This window comes from Oryza brachyantha, chromosome 11 (assembly GCF_000231095.2).
Source record: "Oryza brachyantha chromosome 11, ObraRS2, whole genome shotgun sequence".
In the NCBI taxonomy this organism is placed as follows: Eukaryota; Viridiplantae; Streptophyta; class Magnoliopsida; order Poales; family Poaceae; genus Oryza; species Oryza brachyantha.
The window spans coordinates 8,247,961-8,267,162 of record NC_023173.2 but is presented as its reverse complement, the minus strand read 5'-3'; the positions used below and the strand labels follow the sequence as shown (position 1 = coordinate 8,267,162).

The following is a 19,202-nucleotide window of genomic DNA, read 5'->3' as shown; positions in this document are numbered from 1 at the left end:
TAAAATTCCAGAGAGTAAATGAGAGCATGCATAATATTCCAAAAATATTTTTGTGTTATTTATTAAGCAAAATTTTGTTTCCCATATTAATTCATTTGCTAATTTAGCTCAACAGTTTAGTGTTCTCAATCTCTGAGAGAAAAATTAGGATGCGACATCAATGCCTTATGCATCCCATATATGTATTTTTCTAGTTCCATATTGTACACATACATTTTATTTTGGATCATCACAATTAATCATGTATGTGAGCATATAACATTTGGTGTTAATGGATACTCAACAATTTTTTTTTCATATCATTCATATGCAAGCGGTTGATCATCAAATCTAGGATGAAAACCGGTTTGTTTTGAATAATGTTTTTCTTTGAGTGGTGTAAAGGAATAGGTCCTGCCATGATGAGGCTAATGGATCACACCATCGATTCATGATCATCAAGCCAATGACATCGTCATGTTGACAAGCATGAGGTCAAGCGTTTGATGAGAATAAAGTTCTTGATAGAGGTTGATCAAGACCATAACATAAAGGTGGTTCAACTAGATGGACATCAATCATAGCTCAACTATCAACACTGATATTCATGGCCCAGGGCAAATGTATAATGAAGCTAATGTTTTTCTTAGTATTTTATCAGTCTCGGTGTGGAGTAATGCCAGGTTGCTAGACAGTCGACCTACTATCAAGAGGGGTCTATAATGTGAGTATACTGATGATCTGTGCCATTTTAGTTCACTTGTCAGCAGTGAGAGTGTCTAGCTCTACTGATTAATCAAGAGGGGTAGTAATTTGTGGTAAAAGAGTGATAAAATTGTAACATTATATCATATGAATGAGGGTTCTTGGTTCAAGTTGTCTTTCTTTTATACTTATGTTCATAGTTGGTAACACCTTATGCATCATGTCAGGCTGGGCGCGGATTGTGCAAAGATCTGACAGGAGTGTTAGGGCCAGTTGACCATGGCATTTGCATTGGTCTGACCTTTGTGTCAGGGCTAGTCTGACTAGGCTCTCGAGGATTTGGCTGGAAATCCATGGCTTGGTGATAAAAAGTTGTCAGGTCCATTTTCCTTCTGACTGAGCCGAGGATAGTGACTGGAGCTGAGTTCAATTTGACCATTTGGCCCATGGTGATCGACCTAAGGGTGCATTAAATGCATAACAACATATAGTTTGTCTAGCCAATGCTCTCAATGATGGTTTAACCAGCCACCCCTTGCCCGTCTAACCAATAGGCATTTATGAGATGAAGTTTTGGCCCAAACGGTTAGTTTTAGTGGGTAGTGGTATAAGTACTCCCCCCACCAACAGCAAGCGGCCTCTCTTGGCGCATCATTGGATTTTCGTGTGGAGAAATTTAACTATTTTCCACTCTTACCAGTGCACACTCCTCAAATGCCACTCTTATGGATGTTTCTAACTTTTTGTCATTATAGGGACGTGAAATGTCTATTCTATCCCTTCCATCTCTTTCTTTTTTTCTTTCTTGTGTTTCTTACTTGCATGTTCGCCTTTGTTAAGCGTGAACATAATCTTTTTATGCTTCTATGCAAAATTAGTTTGCACAGTACATAAAGCATCTATGGATGAATTCAATCCTAATAATGCTCCGTGTTTAACTCATGCTTGGGTTATGAATATTAAGAACTTAAACTTGTATTCATTACTTGAGCACGTCATATTCAATATCGAATTTGTGAACGATGGTAATAGGAAAAATATTTTAATATATCATTCAAAAATTTTGGAAATACATAAATTTTCTATATACAAAGTTTGAGTAAAATATTAATTCATCGATATGCATTGGTGATGTCATTTATTATACTCGATCAGTCACGTTAGCTGGAAGGATATTTTAGAACTCTATTAATCATGTCGTCGCACTAGAAACAATGAGAGGCAACCATGCTGACCAAGAACATTACGAGAAGAAATATATCAAATAAATGAAAGGGGTAGAATGGACATTGCATGTATCTATTGTGGCAAAAGATTAAAAACAACATAAGAGTGGCTACTAGTAAGAGTGGCAAATAGTTAAATTCCCCGAGGGGAAGTCCTTATAAGCACTCTCACACTCTTGTGCACTTAGGTAAATCTAATGAGGTGTTGCAAAGTGAGTTTAGACAATCCAAATGCATCACTTCATTGTTAGAGCTAATGTGACACTTGATCACTCTAGACTTGTTAATCTTGAAGGTTGTCACCTTCTAGAAGGTTGAAGGAATATACCTAGTGACCTCCCCAAAAAGAATATCGTACAGGACGCCCGGTGGTTGATCGTAAGTGTTTTGGTGTTCACCATCTCCAGAGTGGAGAAGAACAACCCCAATTGACCAAAGCTTGTGTAAACAACTTTGGGACCTGCTCCTATCTTGTCCATCTATTGACATGGAGATTCGAAGGCTTGGTGGTTTGAGCTATGAAGTTGGGCTCACCTCAATGGAGATTACGAAACCGACAAGTTTTCAAACCTCGGGTGAACAAACGGTAGTTAGTTGGCTCATTAATTTGTTGTATTTACTTTGAGTAAGCTTACATACTAGAGATTATTTGTGGTAATATTACCCTAGGCTTGCAAACCATAATATCATGGTGACCATTTTTTATGATTATACTGAATTTGTGTTAAATAAAACATGCCAAAGGCCATAGCTTGCAATCTTTTGATTAATTAACAATTAGCAATATAGGGTATGTATCATATCTTAGATTCTCAATAGCACTTTATTAAATTAGTTCCAAAATTCAAATTTAAATAAATTGTAAGTGACATTGAATCCTTTGTCAACTGCACTAATTCGTAAATATGGAGTTTGTACCAATCTTGCACTCACAAATTAGCATTTTATAAATTATATTCTGGATTCAAAATTAATAATTAGCATGTTGTAATTGATGTGAAATTTCCTTTTAGTTTAAACCGCTATAATTTTAAAATAACCAGCATATTCAGTACAAAAGTTTTGTGCCTAAATAACATATTGTCTTCTTTTCTTATGAGGTGCATGTCTATACAACATATAAATTGGTTATTTGATGAATCTGGAGAAACTAAAACATCTTGTAAGGTGAACCGGAGGAAGTAGTAATGCCTGGGTTGGTGAGATGTGAATAATCCGTTGGAAAAAGAACACATGAGAAAGGGACACAAAGCCACAAAGGAAGGGACTTTCTAGAATGAAATGAAACCATGATGAATACGCAAAAGTATTAGAAAGTCTTACGCCTCCGAGCTCGTGATGATTTATATACTTTACATTTATACGGAAATATTGCTTGTACAACAACATTGAGGGCTCGGCGGATGCACCAAAACCATCTAGTACGATTCTCTAGCTAATATCAACGTATATAGTACTAGTACACTTAATTTTTGAGAAACAAATAGCGTTGCTCTTCTTCTAACGATATTGTGTTAATTAGTTGAGCTGTGGTTGGTTGAACATCATAAGCAAAACGAAGTCAGTTCTCAGTTGGGAATAAGCTTGAACCGAGGCTTGGAGAAGGCTGGACTTGGGTCGTAGCGCCCATAGTCGTTCGTCTTAACCATAAGGTTCCTTGCTGACGATGTCGCTCCATGATCTCCGTATGCACCAGTAGGGTGCCCCTAAATTATGTATGATCTAACAATTAATCATAGAGTGCAATTCTTAATCTAAAATTTAATCACACAACGATGAACTCGTTTTAGTTTACAGGACCATTCTTCTTTTTTTTTTTAATTCATACTGCTTTTGAACGCCATCTATCTATACCTTTTCAATCTTTTCTTGCGCCGCCAGCTCCCTTCCTCCTGTATAAAATGGTCGTGGAAAATTAGTGAGCTTAACTAGAAATTTATGTCCTTACACTGCAGACGTGTGTATGTTCTAGGCATATGCTTACCACATAAGAAACAAACTCGTCAAGAAAGCAAAGGATAAAAAAAAAAAGGAAATGAACATTGAACAAACCTGTAGCCAAAACTGAAAGCGCTGACGCTACGATGAGCAGTACAGCAAAAACTGAAGCTCTATCAGCTATCCTGGAGCTCATCTTTCTCCGTAATTTTTTTCACCTATAATCCTTTCTAGTTCCTGATCGATGATCAACAGGCTGCCAGCCTGCCACTGATCGACTCTACCTACAGCCACTGCACTGCAGCTGCAGAACAGTACAATTTCATGGTTTATATAGCTGTGGACGAGTAGTACTGCTCCTATCTTGGCACGATTAGTGCGTCCATATTCCCCCATATAATAACGGAAAGCAAAAGGAGGATAATGAGCACTTGGCCTCCATGGCTTCTTAGTGCGCAGTCAAGTGTCAGTGGACTGCTAATATGCTATATCTCTCAAAGCAACAAGAGTGTTAGTGCAATACTTGATTGCTCCAGTACTTCTTTATGGCCTTCTGCTCCTTGTCGACCGCTAAAAGAAGTGACAGGCGAAATCACATCCGGCAAGCACCATGGAAAAGATGGCACGAACTAAACAAGATGCATGCACTGTGGTTTCCATGTCATTGGGCAGCAGCATTGGTGATTATTGGACATGCTGACATATTAAAGAGTAGATTAGGTTTTGGGGGGACAATTGGTCCCGAAATGTAGTCTTGAGGGATCATTAATCTTACGTTGATAACATTGTTATGTGTAAACAAGTTAATGTCTCATGAGTCTTCCAACTAATCCCTCAATTTTTTTTATGGAGAAGAGACTAATTGGATCAAAATTACTGGCTTGGAATGATTTATTGCCATGCATTGCTAATAGACAGTTAGGTCAAGAACAAGATGAATTTCATGGGGACTTGACCCTAAATGGGGATTTCTCTGTGATGTAATCGTTATCTTGCTCTTGTACAATTGATGTTCCTAATATGAACAAACTGTTTTAATTTGGAAACTAAAATTGTCACTGAATGTCTAGATTTTACTTTGGTATTTGTGTAGTGGAGTAATATTGACAATGGATAACTTTGCTAAAAGAAATAAGCAAGATGGGATGTTTATTCTATGAGTGCCGTTTTGTCCATCATACAAGCAACCTCATGAGTTTCTACAATTTGTTGTGTAGCACATATGTTTGGGGCTCAGAGGGAATTCAGAAAACCATGAAAACACATCTCCTATTAGGGGCGGCTATTATTACTTGCTCGTCACTTTGATTATGCAGGGATGGTCTCGTTTTTGACAAAAAGATTATCTCATCTTTGTTGTAGGTTACTTTTTACTTATCTATTTGACCTATATATGGGTTATTCTCTACAAGGCTGGTTCACAAGAAATGGCGGTTGCGGCCACATTTGAAAAAGATGGTCATCGAGTGTTTTACCGAGGGATATAGCTAGCGCTAACCTTATGATTGATAGTCCTTAATGTTTCCTGGAATGTTTTTACATTATTTTTTGTGAGCGTGTGCTTTGGCTGTGGTGCACCATAGATATATATAGGCTAAAAAGTGATATGTGCATAATTACTGCATTGATGTAATTCATTGAGTTGAAATAAAACTTCGATTCTCTGGAAAAATATTCACCGAGTTTGCATGAAGAGGAAAGGCTCTCGATGAGAGTTTCGTGAGCTACTGTCTACAAAGCGTCGAGGGCTCTTGAAGCTTTTGTTTTGTGAACCGCCTTAACACAACAAAAGATCAAATATTTGAGTGGTGAGGCTATGACCTTGTTCTGCATTCTTGATACCATAAATTTAAATTTGAACTATAAATTTCAGTATAGTAGACCTAAATTCAATGTAGTTGTATCTTTTCAGCTGTGAATTACTAATGGAATGAGCCAATATATATCAATATGTGTTATAACTCTTACTTCATGTTATATGGTAATTTCCTAGCTAGTGCGATCGGGGAACCGTCGGGCCCCACCCCAACGAGGTGGGGGATGGGCAAAAGTTTCCCCAGCAAGGCCCTGAAATATAATAGTCCATTGTATTTTTGGCCCAATAGACCCAACTACTATATCATATATAAACCCTAACCCTAATTTTCTATCTCTATTCTCTCCCATCTCTCTCCTCTCACAGAGGCACCCGGCCGTCAGTGGCCGACCCCTCCTGAGTCCCCTTGGACCTATCTGCCTGCCTCCCCCTGCTCCTCCTCTGTCGCCGCCCGTTGCCGCCGACCTCCATGCGCTCCACACCAGTTGATGCCGTCCTCCACACCCGTTGTCGTGACGCCTTCTAGCCATCGCCATCTACCCTTGGGGCTTTGGTCGGAGTCGGGGTTGGGACCATTCTTGCCCAACCCGCTATGTTACCAACCTTAGTTATATGTCTTTTAGCATGTCTAGTTTCTTCCAAACACTGGTCAAGGTTGAGCGAAATAAGAAAACATACAAATCATGTACACTCAAAAAAGATCTTTTTTTCTGTTTCGTACAAAAAAAAGCCCTAGAAATTTATAGGATTTTGACAATAAACCAGCTCACTTATGTAACAATGAGGTGAACACGACTAGCATTGACGTCATTATACAACACCACAAGAGTAAGTCATTAGTCATATTATTCACCAGCACAGGTAATTAAATACAATATAAGGTAAACATAGAAGGTACGATTATTGCCTACAATATAGGAAAAGAGCAGCGGATGCAATGCAATGTGAGGGGGTGGAAGGATGGATGACTACGCTTAAAGTAGTTTAGACAAGCTTGAACTGTAATACTCCTTACAAGTGTATGCCACTACTGCTAGCAAAAGTAACCTCGAAAACTTAATTGGCACCATCACACTACGAGACTAGGGACAAATCATTCATGCATGGATATGTATCAACCATCAACATCAAGTTTTTATTTGGGCTCTCATTCAAGACAGAACTAGCACATTGCCCATTAGCATTTTATGCATGCTTTATACCAATACGAGGCCAGGGGGAAAAGTAAGTCTTTTTTTTTTTTTTGAGGCAGGGGAAAAGTAAGTCTGCCACTTGAGCAAGATAATAAGGTCGGAAATCATTTGGAATTAGTGGGGAATAAAGTGCAGAGCACTAATTAATCCACCTCTAGGAACTAGAGTTATGATGCTAAAGATTGATCACATCCACTTCTGGTATCCGATGAATCAATGGGTTTGATTGTCAAGGCTGCCCTGGCATACCCTGCACTCTATACTTGGTATATATATGTATTTCTAGAAAAACTTGCTTGAATGCAAATACGTGTTATTTGGTGTGTATATATTGAATCATGTTGTCAATTTTGTAATTATTACCTATTTGGTAAAATGAATTTGCCAAATTATATACGATAATTTTTAGGCGGGCATACCGTTAGCTAACTTGCTAGATTCGCCACTGGTTGATTGTGTGGTCATTCGTATAGTGACAACTATTTTATCAAAAAGAAATCTATTGTACGGCATTAAAAAACCACGGGTTAACTATATGGTCGTCGCTGCCACGTCGACTGCACACCACCACCAGCCGCCTCACACCCCCGCGCGCCCAACCACCCTTCTGCCCCGTGCACCGCGCAACTCCGCCATCGCCACCATTCTCCTATGTGCCAGCTCACTGCGACTGTTGGCTCCAAGCCCTGCGTTGCTAACGCATCGTCACATCGCCATGGTTTCTTGTCGTTCTTCCTCTTCTTATCGACAACTCGGGCCAGGAACCATATAGTACTGTCTGGTACCACTTGGTAACATGTGGTACCCTACATCCTTCGAGCAACGTATGGCTATGTGAGGCACATCAAAGCGCGGAGGCGTGCGGCACACTGCAGCGAGATCACGGTGACGTGCGGAGATGGGTGGACGCGCGGAGGAGGGCAGCATGCGGCAACGGGCAGAGGTGGGTGGACACACAGACGCAGGCAGAGATGGACGCGGTTCTGTTTATGTGTTCCGTTCGGACGGAATGTCGTACTACAGAAATCCTCTTTAACGAAATTATCATATTAGCACTAGGTATTCTAGATAACTACAACACTAGTGTATAATTTTATTAGAAAGCTGCAGTTAATTTTCTAACAAATTTGGCCCACTGACATATACTATTATAAGTTAGCCTCACATGTCATAGTATAGGACAATAAAATTATAGTTTTCTAATAAAATTATTTTCTGTTATTGAAGTGTACAGAATATCTAGCTAAAGTTGTAACAAAATACGTGTGAACCAAAAAATTGGATTATTATGATATTTACTCTATTTTTCTAGGGACCAGCATAAAAATACACCAGACTTTATTGTGTTCACAAATTAGAACTCATATTTACTTAAATCATGCATTATTTAGCATTCCAAAATTTTTAGCTATGATTTAATTATTTCTTCAAATTTGTTCATAAAATAATACTAAATATGTCCCAAAAATTGTTCGTAAAATATTATTACATGTGTCCCAATATTACTACAATTTTTTTCATAAAACATAATTCTACCATATTTTAGTAGAGGGGTACGTCATTTTATATCAATACCTTGTAGCAAAACAATATATACCAATAAGTGTATTGTGACGATTGTCTTCGCGATCAAAATACATCAGTGCCATACACGAATCATCTAAATAAGTCAATTAGCAGCAGATGTAAGTCTGTGTCCAGATGTGTTGCATTTGTCATTCCAAAATGTTCATAGTTTAAGAATCTCTCCAAATTTGTTCAAAATGTTAGTACATCCATCCCAAAATATAGCAACATTTATAGTATAGATTTGTGCAATAAAGCTTGCTATAATTTAGAATGACAGAGTTTATCAACAAGTGTCCTTACTACAGTTATGTTCGATTCATCCTTATTGATCTTTTACATCAACATGTTCTTACTGCCTTATAGCATATCCAAGATGATAAATTTTGACTCCAAATCTAAATTTATTTTTTCATGTCAGGTACTCAGGTTTGGCTTCAAATTTGATAAAGGAAGAATGACCAATGGTAGGTGGAATCCATTATAACAATCTTACTAGTGGAAGATAGTCTCTTAGAGAACAATTTTTTTTACAAAATTACTAAAAATTTAATATGACATTGACCTAGGGTAACGTTTGTTTTCCCCCGCAGGTGGAATGACTGTTGCACAAGCAGTTATCACAATACATTAGCCACTCTCGGATCGTTCAGGTCATGACGTACAAGACCTTTTCAATTCGTGACAGAATGAGGTACGGAAGGAGGCAGAGGAACAATAATCAACAGTACTACGTGTACACCGAATCGACAATATGGCAAATTAATCGTGCATTTTGGACTAGATGGTGGCAAAATCAGGCTTTCGAGTCTCCCTAACAGCATGAAAGGTCCGATTACGGTAACAAAATCATAAAACTGATATCTGAAATATAACAGGTGAGAAATACAAATAACTATGCAACAGTCTCGTAACAATAGTTTAAACAAGTCCAGGAACAACATCTGCATGACTTCTTGCATGGGATTTTAACATTCAGCAGAATACCAAGTTACGATCTGCATGTGATCGTAAAATAGTTGGGTAGTAACAAGGGAGCAAAGGATACATAACTTTCTCCAGAATCTTGGGATATAGGAAAATATTCAAAAGATACATTCGCAGAACTTCCAGCACATTTATTCTTCCTCCTCGGCCTCCTCCAGCCATTTAACAAAAGGTTCCAGGGCTTTCACAAAAGATTGCCTGACATTTAATTACATATATTAGCAGCTTAAACATAACAGTAACTATAATATTTAGATGGAATTAGCAGACTTTGATTTCATTTCATTCAAGCCATTGTTGCATTCAAAAATCGAGCATTTAACTATATAAATTACCTGCCCTTCGGGTTTGAGCCCTTGCGAAACCAAAGGAGGATGGTATCTTCAGCTAGGACATCTTGGTCATATAGTGTTCTGATTATTTCAGGAAATAGTTTCATGAGCTTAGCATCCTCGTAGCACTGTGTCTGAACTTTGTATATGAGTTCAAGTTCAAGCTTGCCACTTGTGCAGAATGCATTCAAAAGACCAGCCCATGCTTTCACCTGTAAATTGGATACAAACGGTAAGTTGGAATTATAACGATAATTTGATACTCAACCATATGCAAATATATACATTTGATTGTGATCTAAGGAACAATAGGGATATGGGAAATGGAACAGGCAATTTGACCAATTTGATGTTCGCACATCTCCCAATCAATGATCAATCTGATTCACTCGTTCATGGAACTTAATTTGATGCTTACAATTAACCATCTGATTACAATGCATGTGCTGCTGGAGATACCATCTAACACAGTTGTATTACTAGTATCTTGGCAGAACCAGATGTAATGACATCAGTTAAAGATATTCTAAGACTTCAATATCACCATGCCTTGGCAACACCGAATACTCTCATGTCATGGATAGGTGACATTTTGCAAATTGATAAAGTCACCAAAATGCAACTTTTACAACAAATTGTTACTGCAGTTTTTGTGCACGCTTCAAAAGTGAAGTACTAACTCCGTTTCATATTGTAAAACTTTCTAGCCTTGCCTAAATTTATCATTTGATGAATATATATAATTTATATATGTCTAGATTCATTAGCATCCATATGAATCTAGGCAAAGCTAGAAAATCTTACATTTGTGAAACGGGGGGGGGGGGTACCCAAATCTACACATATCATGTTCATATTTCAATCTAAATATCTATATATATCCTTCAAAAGAAGGCAGTGTAGTGGCAGTGAATCTGCAAGTCCACCTATTCCCATTATAAATTGTGCAAATTGTCCCTTGAATTTCTTATAATAATAAGAAGCAAACAAATCTAAATGGATAGCCATGTAAAAAAATCAAATTAAGTGGAACAGATAAAAAGGTATAAAACATTTCATGGATATATACTTTTATTTAGTTTAGGCAATATTATAATGCAATTTGTTTTATCATATCAGTAACAAAGCATGGGCATTCAGCTAGTAATTTGCATATGAAGCTGAGAAGTCTACTGTCTACTCCAAAATTAATATTTTTTAGTGAGCAATTAACAGGTGTGTTGCCCCCTAGGTTGAGATAGGAAGTGTTGACTGCAGATGTATGTTGCAGCCAGCTGGCTAGCAGTGGCTGCAGCAATATCAGCAGAGCAGAAAGTGGATATGCCACCAAAGGCCCCACCTTATAAACAAGCACGTTCCATGCCAACTGTAGCTTTTGGACAAGAAATATCAATGGAAGATTTCCCTCACGGGAGATGACTGAAAGGGTAACAATTAGCCAACGTTGGTTTCCCCATGGTATGCAAACTTCTATGATTTGTTCCAACGAACATCTTACTCTACTGAGAGATCATTTTATGCCTGCCAAGTGACTAGTCAGTAAAGTATTTTTAGAGGTTAGGTGTGGCTTTTTATTTAGGACAGACAAGTCCCACTTAACTATTAGAAAAATAAGAAATGACATAACAATATGATGTGCACAAAGCAATGTGGTCTGCTGGCTGATTATCATCACTTAAGCACGACATAATTTCTGAAACTGAACTACTAATATGAGATGTGCTGCTGTGAGTATTTCCAATTTCCTATAACAGCATTAAAATCAAGGACAGTTCAAAAGGATTTACCTGCCGAAGAGCTGAATTAGAATTTTGTTGCTGGTTTTTTCCAGACCATTGAACAGCTTCCATCAGCACATCCCACAGCATGCGAACAACCTCTATATCAGGAAATTTAGCATCTTTCACCTGTTGCTTGACAGCTTCCGTGACTTCTGATATTTCGGCCTCTTCATTGATCATTGTTGTCAGTGTTGACTTTATCTCCTTAAGTTTAACCTCAAACATCTTCTTTTCATTGTAGTCAACAAGACTTGTCAGGCCTTCTTTGCTGAAGAGAGCACAAGGAAACAACCGAACTCATAATTTTGTTTAACCATAATTTCCATTCAAATCAAGATGGGTTTGAGATTACAAAATATAAAGTTCTATTCAGCAAGAACATAATATAACAACTTACGTGAAATGTTCAGATAAAGCCTCAGAAGTTCTCTTTGTTGATGGGAAAAATTCCAGCAAATTGTCCTCCATTTTGCCTTTCTTCAAAAGTGCAATAAGATCATCTAAAGTGTTCTCCTTGAGATATTCCTTGAAAAACTCAGTAATGAATGAAAGCACTATCCCTTTGGAAACAAGATTATCCTTGAGCAGTGGCTGGAAGACAGTCTCAGGTGGAAGCCCTGATAACTTCTGAGAAAAGGCAAGTGCTGTGAAAATTGCAAGTTTCTTCCTCTCATTTTCCTCAAAGAACTCAAGTGACTGAAGGAATTTGCGCATAACATTTTCAAGATTCTTTATCAAAAAAGGCCTCCTGCGCAATGTTTTCTGAATGTAGAGAACAGAAGGCAAAACTGCTTCACGCTGTGCTGCACAATCAAGTACAGAGTAGGGGTGACGCTCTCCTTCTTCTTCAGGCTTTATTGTGCCAGGCTGAGTGCGCCCTCCAATGAACACAACCTGCATTTTCTCCAGCATTTAACATTTAAGCATTGATGCACAACAAGGTGTATCAAAGGAATATGACAACCCATTACTTAGATAATTTTGCATAGACCTTAAAAGCATAATACTTATTGTAGATATACTTTTGTTCAGAATTATCAGAAAATAATTAAAAGAAGAAACAGTTGAAAAATAACTATATTAGCATAATAAGCTCTTGACAAATAGCAACTCAGTGCCACAGCAATACAGTACGGCGTTGTTGATTTCACTAGAAGTTTGCAAAAAGGTGGGTCAAATACCAAAATTCCTACATTATAAGGCCATTAACATAAGCTAAAACTTCAAACAGCTTATGGTATAAGATAGAAGAGAACTAAAATAGTAACTGTAACTAAATCACTGACAAATATAGATGGGTTAATTATATTCATGCCATTATTATTTTTACGGTTTTAAAAAATACCATTACTATTCACTTATTTAGATACATACCATTAAAATTTAGTGGATATTTGAGATATGCCACTAGCTACCCATTTGAAACATTAAAAAAATTCCTTGGCCCAAATTGCCCCCTTGTCCCTTGTTCCTTCCCCTCTCCATAGCACTCTCGCTGGTGTGATGGCATGGCGCCAGGACAGTCCGTGGTCGGCGGAGTGGCCTCGACGGGCGCCGGCTTGGTTTACCCTGGCTTTGCTCGTGTCTTTTTCTCGTCGAATCTCTCCGCTTCCCTAGCGTCAAGTACAGTACCAGCAATTTGTGTGGTGTGTGCCTGTGTTTGATGCGCCTCGCCGGCGGCCATGGCATCCGCCGTCGCAAGCACCATGTCATCGCCGCTGCCCTTCGTGTCGTTCGGGTCAAGATTCGCCGCCGGATCCGCACAGCCGGCGCTGCCGTTTGCGGCATCTTTGCCAACGATCTTGAAGAGCTTGGGGGAGTGCCATCATTTGCCAAGCTTGAGCGTGAGGTGGGATGGACGGGAGATGGAAGGTTTGAGGAAGAAGACGAGAGTATTTTGGTCTAACTATTTTCAGAACTATTTCGCATAGGTAGGGAGTGGCATGGTTCCAATTGCTACAAAATTGTAATAGTACCATTACTATTAGATGAATAGTAATGGTATTTTTTCAAACCAGCTAAATAGTAATGGCACGAATGTAATTAACCCAATATAGATATAGGGCAAAAGAAGGAATAACTATAAATTTAACATCCATGAGAACTGAATACATATAGTTTTGTGGAAATACCTCAAAAAAGGTGTCACCGTAACGTGAGAAGTTGAGATCTGAGGACTCGATACTTTTGGCAACAAGTTCCTGTCAGTGAAGGGCCTTTTATATGAATTTATTGAACATGATAAAAATACAAGTCAAACAAATGTACCTTAAGGTATGTAAGACAGTTTTAGTTACAACCTTAAATGCTAGCTAGTGTGTGAACATTCTAGCATTTCATATAGTGCTCACCATGATTACAGGAACGAACACCCAATTTAAATTTACCATTAAGTGTTAATTGCCATTTCTCAGGAATCATTGGATTGAATGCACCAAGAAATGAAAATGATAGCATGATCCATTAAATAAGTTGTGTACGAGGCAGAAATGGCAATAATTATCTGTCAAATCAATTGATTTGTAAATATCAGTGTAATGCCTATTTATATTTTTGTTTAACTTACCTCTTCAGAAACAGAAAGCAATTGCAAGAAGTGTTTGGAAGGAACTGCCTATCCATCATTCGTTTGTGTTAAAAACATTTAAAAAAGACTAACAGCATGTCTCTTATGAGTAGGTGGTACAGATGAGTCAATAATTTTTCAGATCGCCTAACTGAATTATGAGAAGTATAGTTGAGATATCGGGGATGCACTGTGACTAACCAGATCTCCAGCATTATCCAGATAAATCTGGACAATTGCATCAGAAAATGATGCAGGGTCCAAAGGAGCGGCAATATTCCGTTTGCGGGTCTTAATCCGCTGGCCTCTGTAGTATGTACATAGAGAAAAAAGCATTACTATATGAGAACTTCAAATTTTCACACGATAATAAATCAACAGTATGAGCAACAACTATTAAAAAGTTCACATCTTATCCTGATAATCTTGATGTGATCACACAATGTGAATGGCTAAGGTATTGGTGGCAAAAAAACAAGAGATAAAGCTTAGAAGCAAGAAAATCATGGCAAAAAACTTGCAACCAATACTAACTCCCTGCTTTCTTTAATTTGAAAAGAAACAAGGATACACTGTTCATGAACAATAAATTGATAGATAGAGAAAGTTTATGGTAAGTTTAACATATGGATAGTGAGTAAAATATTACGACTTCATAGTAAGTTTAGCATACAAACGAAACCAATAAAAAAGGTAAAAGGAAGGATATCGATTTAAGGGTTTGCATCCAAACGGAAATGAAAAGGGCAAGCATCTTAAAAAAATTGTGCCAGGGCATCGATCAGATATGACAGATTGCAAACACAATCATATAGACTAAGCAAGCAACACACACTAACAAATGTTAAACCATCCAATTGATACATCAAGTTTGCACCTTCTATTAAACAAGGAAATCTCTATAACAATGAAATCGAATTTGAAATTCAACCCAGCATGTTGATTCATCTCTGCCCATACATGGTGTGAAGCAGTATGCTTGTGATTATTTACATGTTACTACTGAGTATGAAGAGAAAAAATACACAACTCAAAACATCTATATGACTGGGTGTGCATACTGATCACATATCATTGAAGTGAACTAATAGCTCTATCCATGCAGATTCACATGTAAAGCACTAAAGCTCCAATCTAATATAGTGCTTAGATGATATTACACCAACAGCAGCAGCATAAAGTAAAGAGAAAATACGGAAAAGAATATGACAAAGAGTCTTACCCAAGAGTGGGCTTCTCCTTCGAGCTGCAAAGACAAAAACAGGTAGACCAGAAATTAGATCATACCATGAAAATTATAGAACATGTATTACAATGACTCATTGTTTATTTTCATTACAAAACTACACAAGGAAATAAGAATCAAAAATGTTATACAACAACAAAGCAGGGACACTACTGCTTCAATAATCAGACACTCCTGCATTCCTAAAATGGAACAAGTATTTTGTTATATGCCAATGTCTAGAAACCAAGCCACCTACAATGGAGGGAACAAACTGATATCTATCAAAATAAAATTGAACCACAAAAGGATACATGTAAAAAATCGTGTACAGTGTTGCCATTGTTGCAGAAAACCCCAAGTTTTTTTATGAGGCAATTAATCCATGCTTAATGGTCGTAATATATTCGGAGAGCACTAAACAAGGTTTCATTTCTAGGCATTGGAAAGTGATACTGGGAGATTACAGAACAAAAAAAACTCTACTACAAATTTCCCTGCTATAAACTTACTGAAGTTAGTAAAGAATGTCTACGCCAAGAAAAAAATTGTTATGATGAGAGGTACAGTGACACCCTATGACCACAAAACACTGGGTTAAGTGACCGTAGTTAATAAACCTTTATCCAAAGACTTTCTCAAAATAAAAGGCACGCAAGCGAACGAACAACACTAACGGATTAAGTTGACAGCCCCTTCTCACGATGATGGACAGATGATTTGATCTAATACCTTAAGAAACAATTCTAGTCCGTACAGTCATGCCATCCACGGAGAACTCAAAGAATCTTCACCTCTTCACAGCTATCTCAGGGGGAAATTCATATAACTTACTAATCAATAAATACTAGCGCCTGCCAACGGCCAAATCAATGAGGAACCACGGAGCCTAACCGACTGGAAACTGACAAAAATAAGAATAGCAGCTCCATCGAACAAATCAAATCTTTATAAGACCATCAAAGATATTGTAAACCTTGACACCGCAAACGTCTCGAAAAAACATAGCAAAACCCATAACCTATTTCAATGGAACGAACAAAACAAACGAATATACCAGCTGCGGAACGCAGGAATCAAACCAAGGCACATCAAAAGGAACCTCTCGCTTACTCGCAGCTACCAGATCCGTTCAAGACGAGCGCTCGTAGTCCCTCACGCTAACAATCAAAAGAACCCCCCCGTGACGATCGAAAACCTCTAGCACACATCTCAGATGACCCAAATCAAGAGCCATCTCAACAAAAAATCACAACGGCGTAGCCAGAGAACAGCATCTCGAACCCCCCCCCCCTACCGCCCCGATCCAGCACTCCATACCGCCAAGAGCAACAGATCAGCCACGCAGCCAAAAGAAACACGTGAAGTAAGCGAGATCTAAGGTATCGGCGGAAGAGGGATGACGATACGTACCTCATAAACACAACGATCTGGCGCGGATGGGGGAGGGAGGGGTAGAGAGAGGGCCCGGTACTTCGGGGGGAGGGGGGGAGGCAGTTGCGCGCGGCCGCCGACGGGAGGGAAGAGGGTAAAAACCTAGCTCTTTGGTAGGGGTTGGGTTGGTGCGGCGGTGGCGAAGATGGAGGGGGAAAAGGTGGGGGGATAAAGCGTGTGTGCGGGGGTTCGGGCGAAGTGGCGAACGGGGAGAGAGGCGGCGCCGCGGAACGAGTGGTGGGGATCGACCGAGGGTTCCGTGCGGGCCGGGTGGGCGGATGATGGGTCGGTTGTGCACAGTTCGGGCCGTGGATGGACCATTGAGATGGGATAGCCGAGCTTGTCCGGTGGCTCCGTGGCTGGATGGGCTGTCCATACTTAACTAGTTTTTTTTTGTTTTTATATATTTTTGTAAAAATTTTCAAAAGTTGATTTTTGTTTCAAAAGAGCAAATTTAGGCCTCGTTTGGTAGGGATTCAGATTCTGGGTTTCAGTGTTTCTGATTCTGATTCTATGTGAATCAGATTTAGGATAGAATTAGAATCAGTTTGGTAGGGCGTTTGGCTAAAAACAAAAAACTTGATTTCTAGTATGAGTTTATGAGATAAATTATCGATAATACCCCTAAGGTAGACAGATGTTTGAATTTTCATATATTTATACATGGGCATAATGTAAACTTCAATAATTATTGTTACACTTAACATGTGGGAAAAACTTGTATTTGATCGGACAAGGTTAAACCACATAAAAGAATGTATTGTATTTGTATGACATAACATATCTATTACATCGGTCCACTCACAAATTGAGTTCGCTAAGCAGTGATCCTTGAGATCGCTGATCACTGATCAGTAATCACCAATGGACAGCAGATGGAAAATTTTCTTCTGTCCTGTCCCTGAATTCTTCTCTTCTTCTCATGCAGCACATGAAGCTACTACATCAGGCAGTGGTACCAACCAGTTGAATTTGCATTGTCACTTACCCCGCGAGTAAGAGCCTTAAATTCCCCTGCAATTCTTGCTCGAGCCGATGAAAACTTATGATCTGAACAAATTCAGTTTTGAGGTTAATTAGCTAGCTGTCGTCAGAACACAACAGCATGTATTATGCCTGTTTCATGTATACTGCATTTCATCGGCAAATTAGGTGGTTTGACAAATGACAGTGCCTGAACTCTGCAGTGGAGAGCAAGCACAGCACAGCACAGAACAGCACTGTGCAAGAGGACAGTGATTACTATGCACGCATCAGACAACATGTTTCAGAGGGAAAGAAAAGAGGGCGATCGATCGATCCGGCATTCGAGCGAGTGCAGCAAGCGAACACAGTGGAAGTGTGGAACGGCAAGACGGCAACAACGGCAAGTGCACGGGGACGCGTCGTCGGTAGGGGTGGACAGAAAGCTCGTGGCTCGTTAGCTCGCTCGACACGTGATAAACTCGGCGTGGCTTGACTCGACTCGTTTTATTTTTCTAACGAGCCGAGCTATCATTTTAGCTCGTTAGAGATAACGAGCCAGCTCGAGTTGACTCGTGAGCTGCTCGCGAGCCTAACGAGCTAGACCAAAGACACAAGATTCACCGGTGTTCATTGATTTCACACTGGAATTCATGTGTTCAGTGCTTAATAGGTTCACCATGTAATTTGTTGGTTCAAACTTTAATATTTAAATATAATTTCATATGATTTGTATGTTTAAAATGAAAATTTGCTTGTATAACCTATTGAAAAATTATTTATGTTAACTTTTTATGCATGGCTCACGAACCTAACGAGCCAGCTTGAGCTTTATAACGAGTCGAGCCGAGCTGGGTTTTTAGCTCGTTACGATAACGAGCCGAGCTGAGCCAGCTCATTATCTTAACGAGCTGGACCGAGCCGAGCCGAGCTGGCTCGTTATCCAGCCCTAGTCGTCGAGATGGCGGCGGCGTGGTCAGTCTGGGCGGCGGCGGCGTGTTCAGTCGGTCTCTACAAAGTGCGCTGCAGTTGGCCGTCGGGGCGTCGGCGTGGTGGGGGCGGCGGCGGCGTCGTCGTCGGTCGGGGCTGGCGGCGGCGGCAGTGAGGTGCGCCGATGCCCTAAGCCAACACGTGCACGCCTTCTGCAATCTGTTGTTTTGTGGAGAGAAGGTGGGATGGAGTATATCGGTGGCATTGGTGGGTAATATTTCATACAAGACAGGGTATTTCTATATATATTTGGTTAGTTGGATTCAGGTGGAAAACCCGCTTTTTGCATATTCACGTGGCCTATGTAAATAGGAGGAATCGTTTCTTCCGTTTCACCTCAGAATTAGAATCACAACAAAACCGTTTGGATTGGATTTAGCAAATTCTCCGAAGAATCGAGGACGAGAATCCCTACCAAACGGGGCCGTAGCCTCCTAGAGCCCAGCTAGTTATAGGTATATAAATGTTTGGTGTATATACCTATACCTATTATAAGAGCAT

At 39.3% G+C, this 19,202-nt stretch overlaps 2 protein-coding genes across 2 annotated transcripts; both read right to left on the bottom strand.

The window, feature by feature from the left end:
* Positions 1–3,246: 3,246 nt before the first annotated feature.
* On the bottom strand, positions 3,247–4,170 carry LOC102718592 (protein CASPARIAN STRIP INTEGRITY FACTOR 1-like). The gene is made up of 3 exons (XM_006662812.2): positions 3,963–4,170; positions 3,765–3,802; positions 3,247–3,616 (listed from the first exon to the last, which is right to left on the bottom strand). Exons 1-3 carry the CDS (start codon positions 4,042–4,044, stop codon positions 3,479–3,481), a joined length of 258 nt encoding a protein of 85 aa, XP_006662875.1. The 5' UTR covers positions 4,045–4,170; the 3' UTR covers positions 3,247–3,478.
* A 5,041-nt stretch (positions 4,171–9,211) lies between these two features.
* Positions 9,212–16,892, bottom strand: LOC102718875 (protein krasavietz-like). Its single transcript, XM_006662813.3, has 8 exons — positions 16,728–16,892; positions 15,312–15,335; positions 14,291–14,396; positions 13,656–13,724; positions 11,921–12,417; positions 11,530–11,791; positions 9,746–9,954; positions 9,212–9,608 (listed from the first exon to the last, which is right to left on the bottom strand). The coding sequence occupies exons 1-8, from the start codon at positions 16,730–16,732 to the stop codon at positions 9,542–9,544; spliced, it is 1,239 nt and encodes a 412-aa protein (XP_006662876.1). The 5' UTR covers positions 16,733–16,892; the 3' UTR covers positions 9,212–9,541.
* Between the last annotated feature and the right edge of the window lie 2,310 nt (positions 16,893–19,202).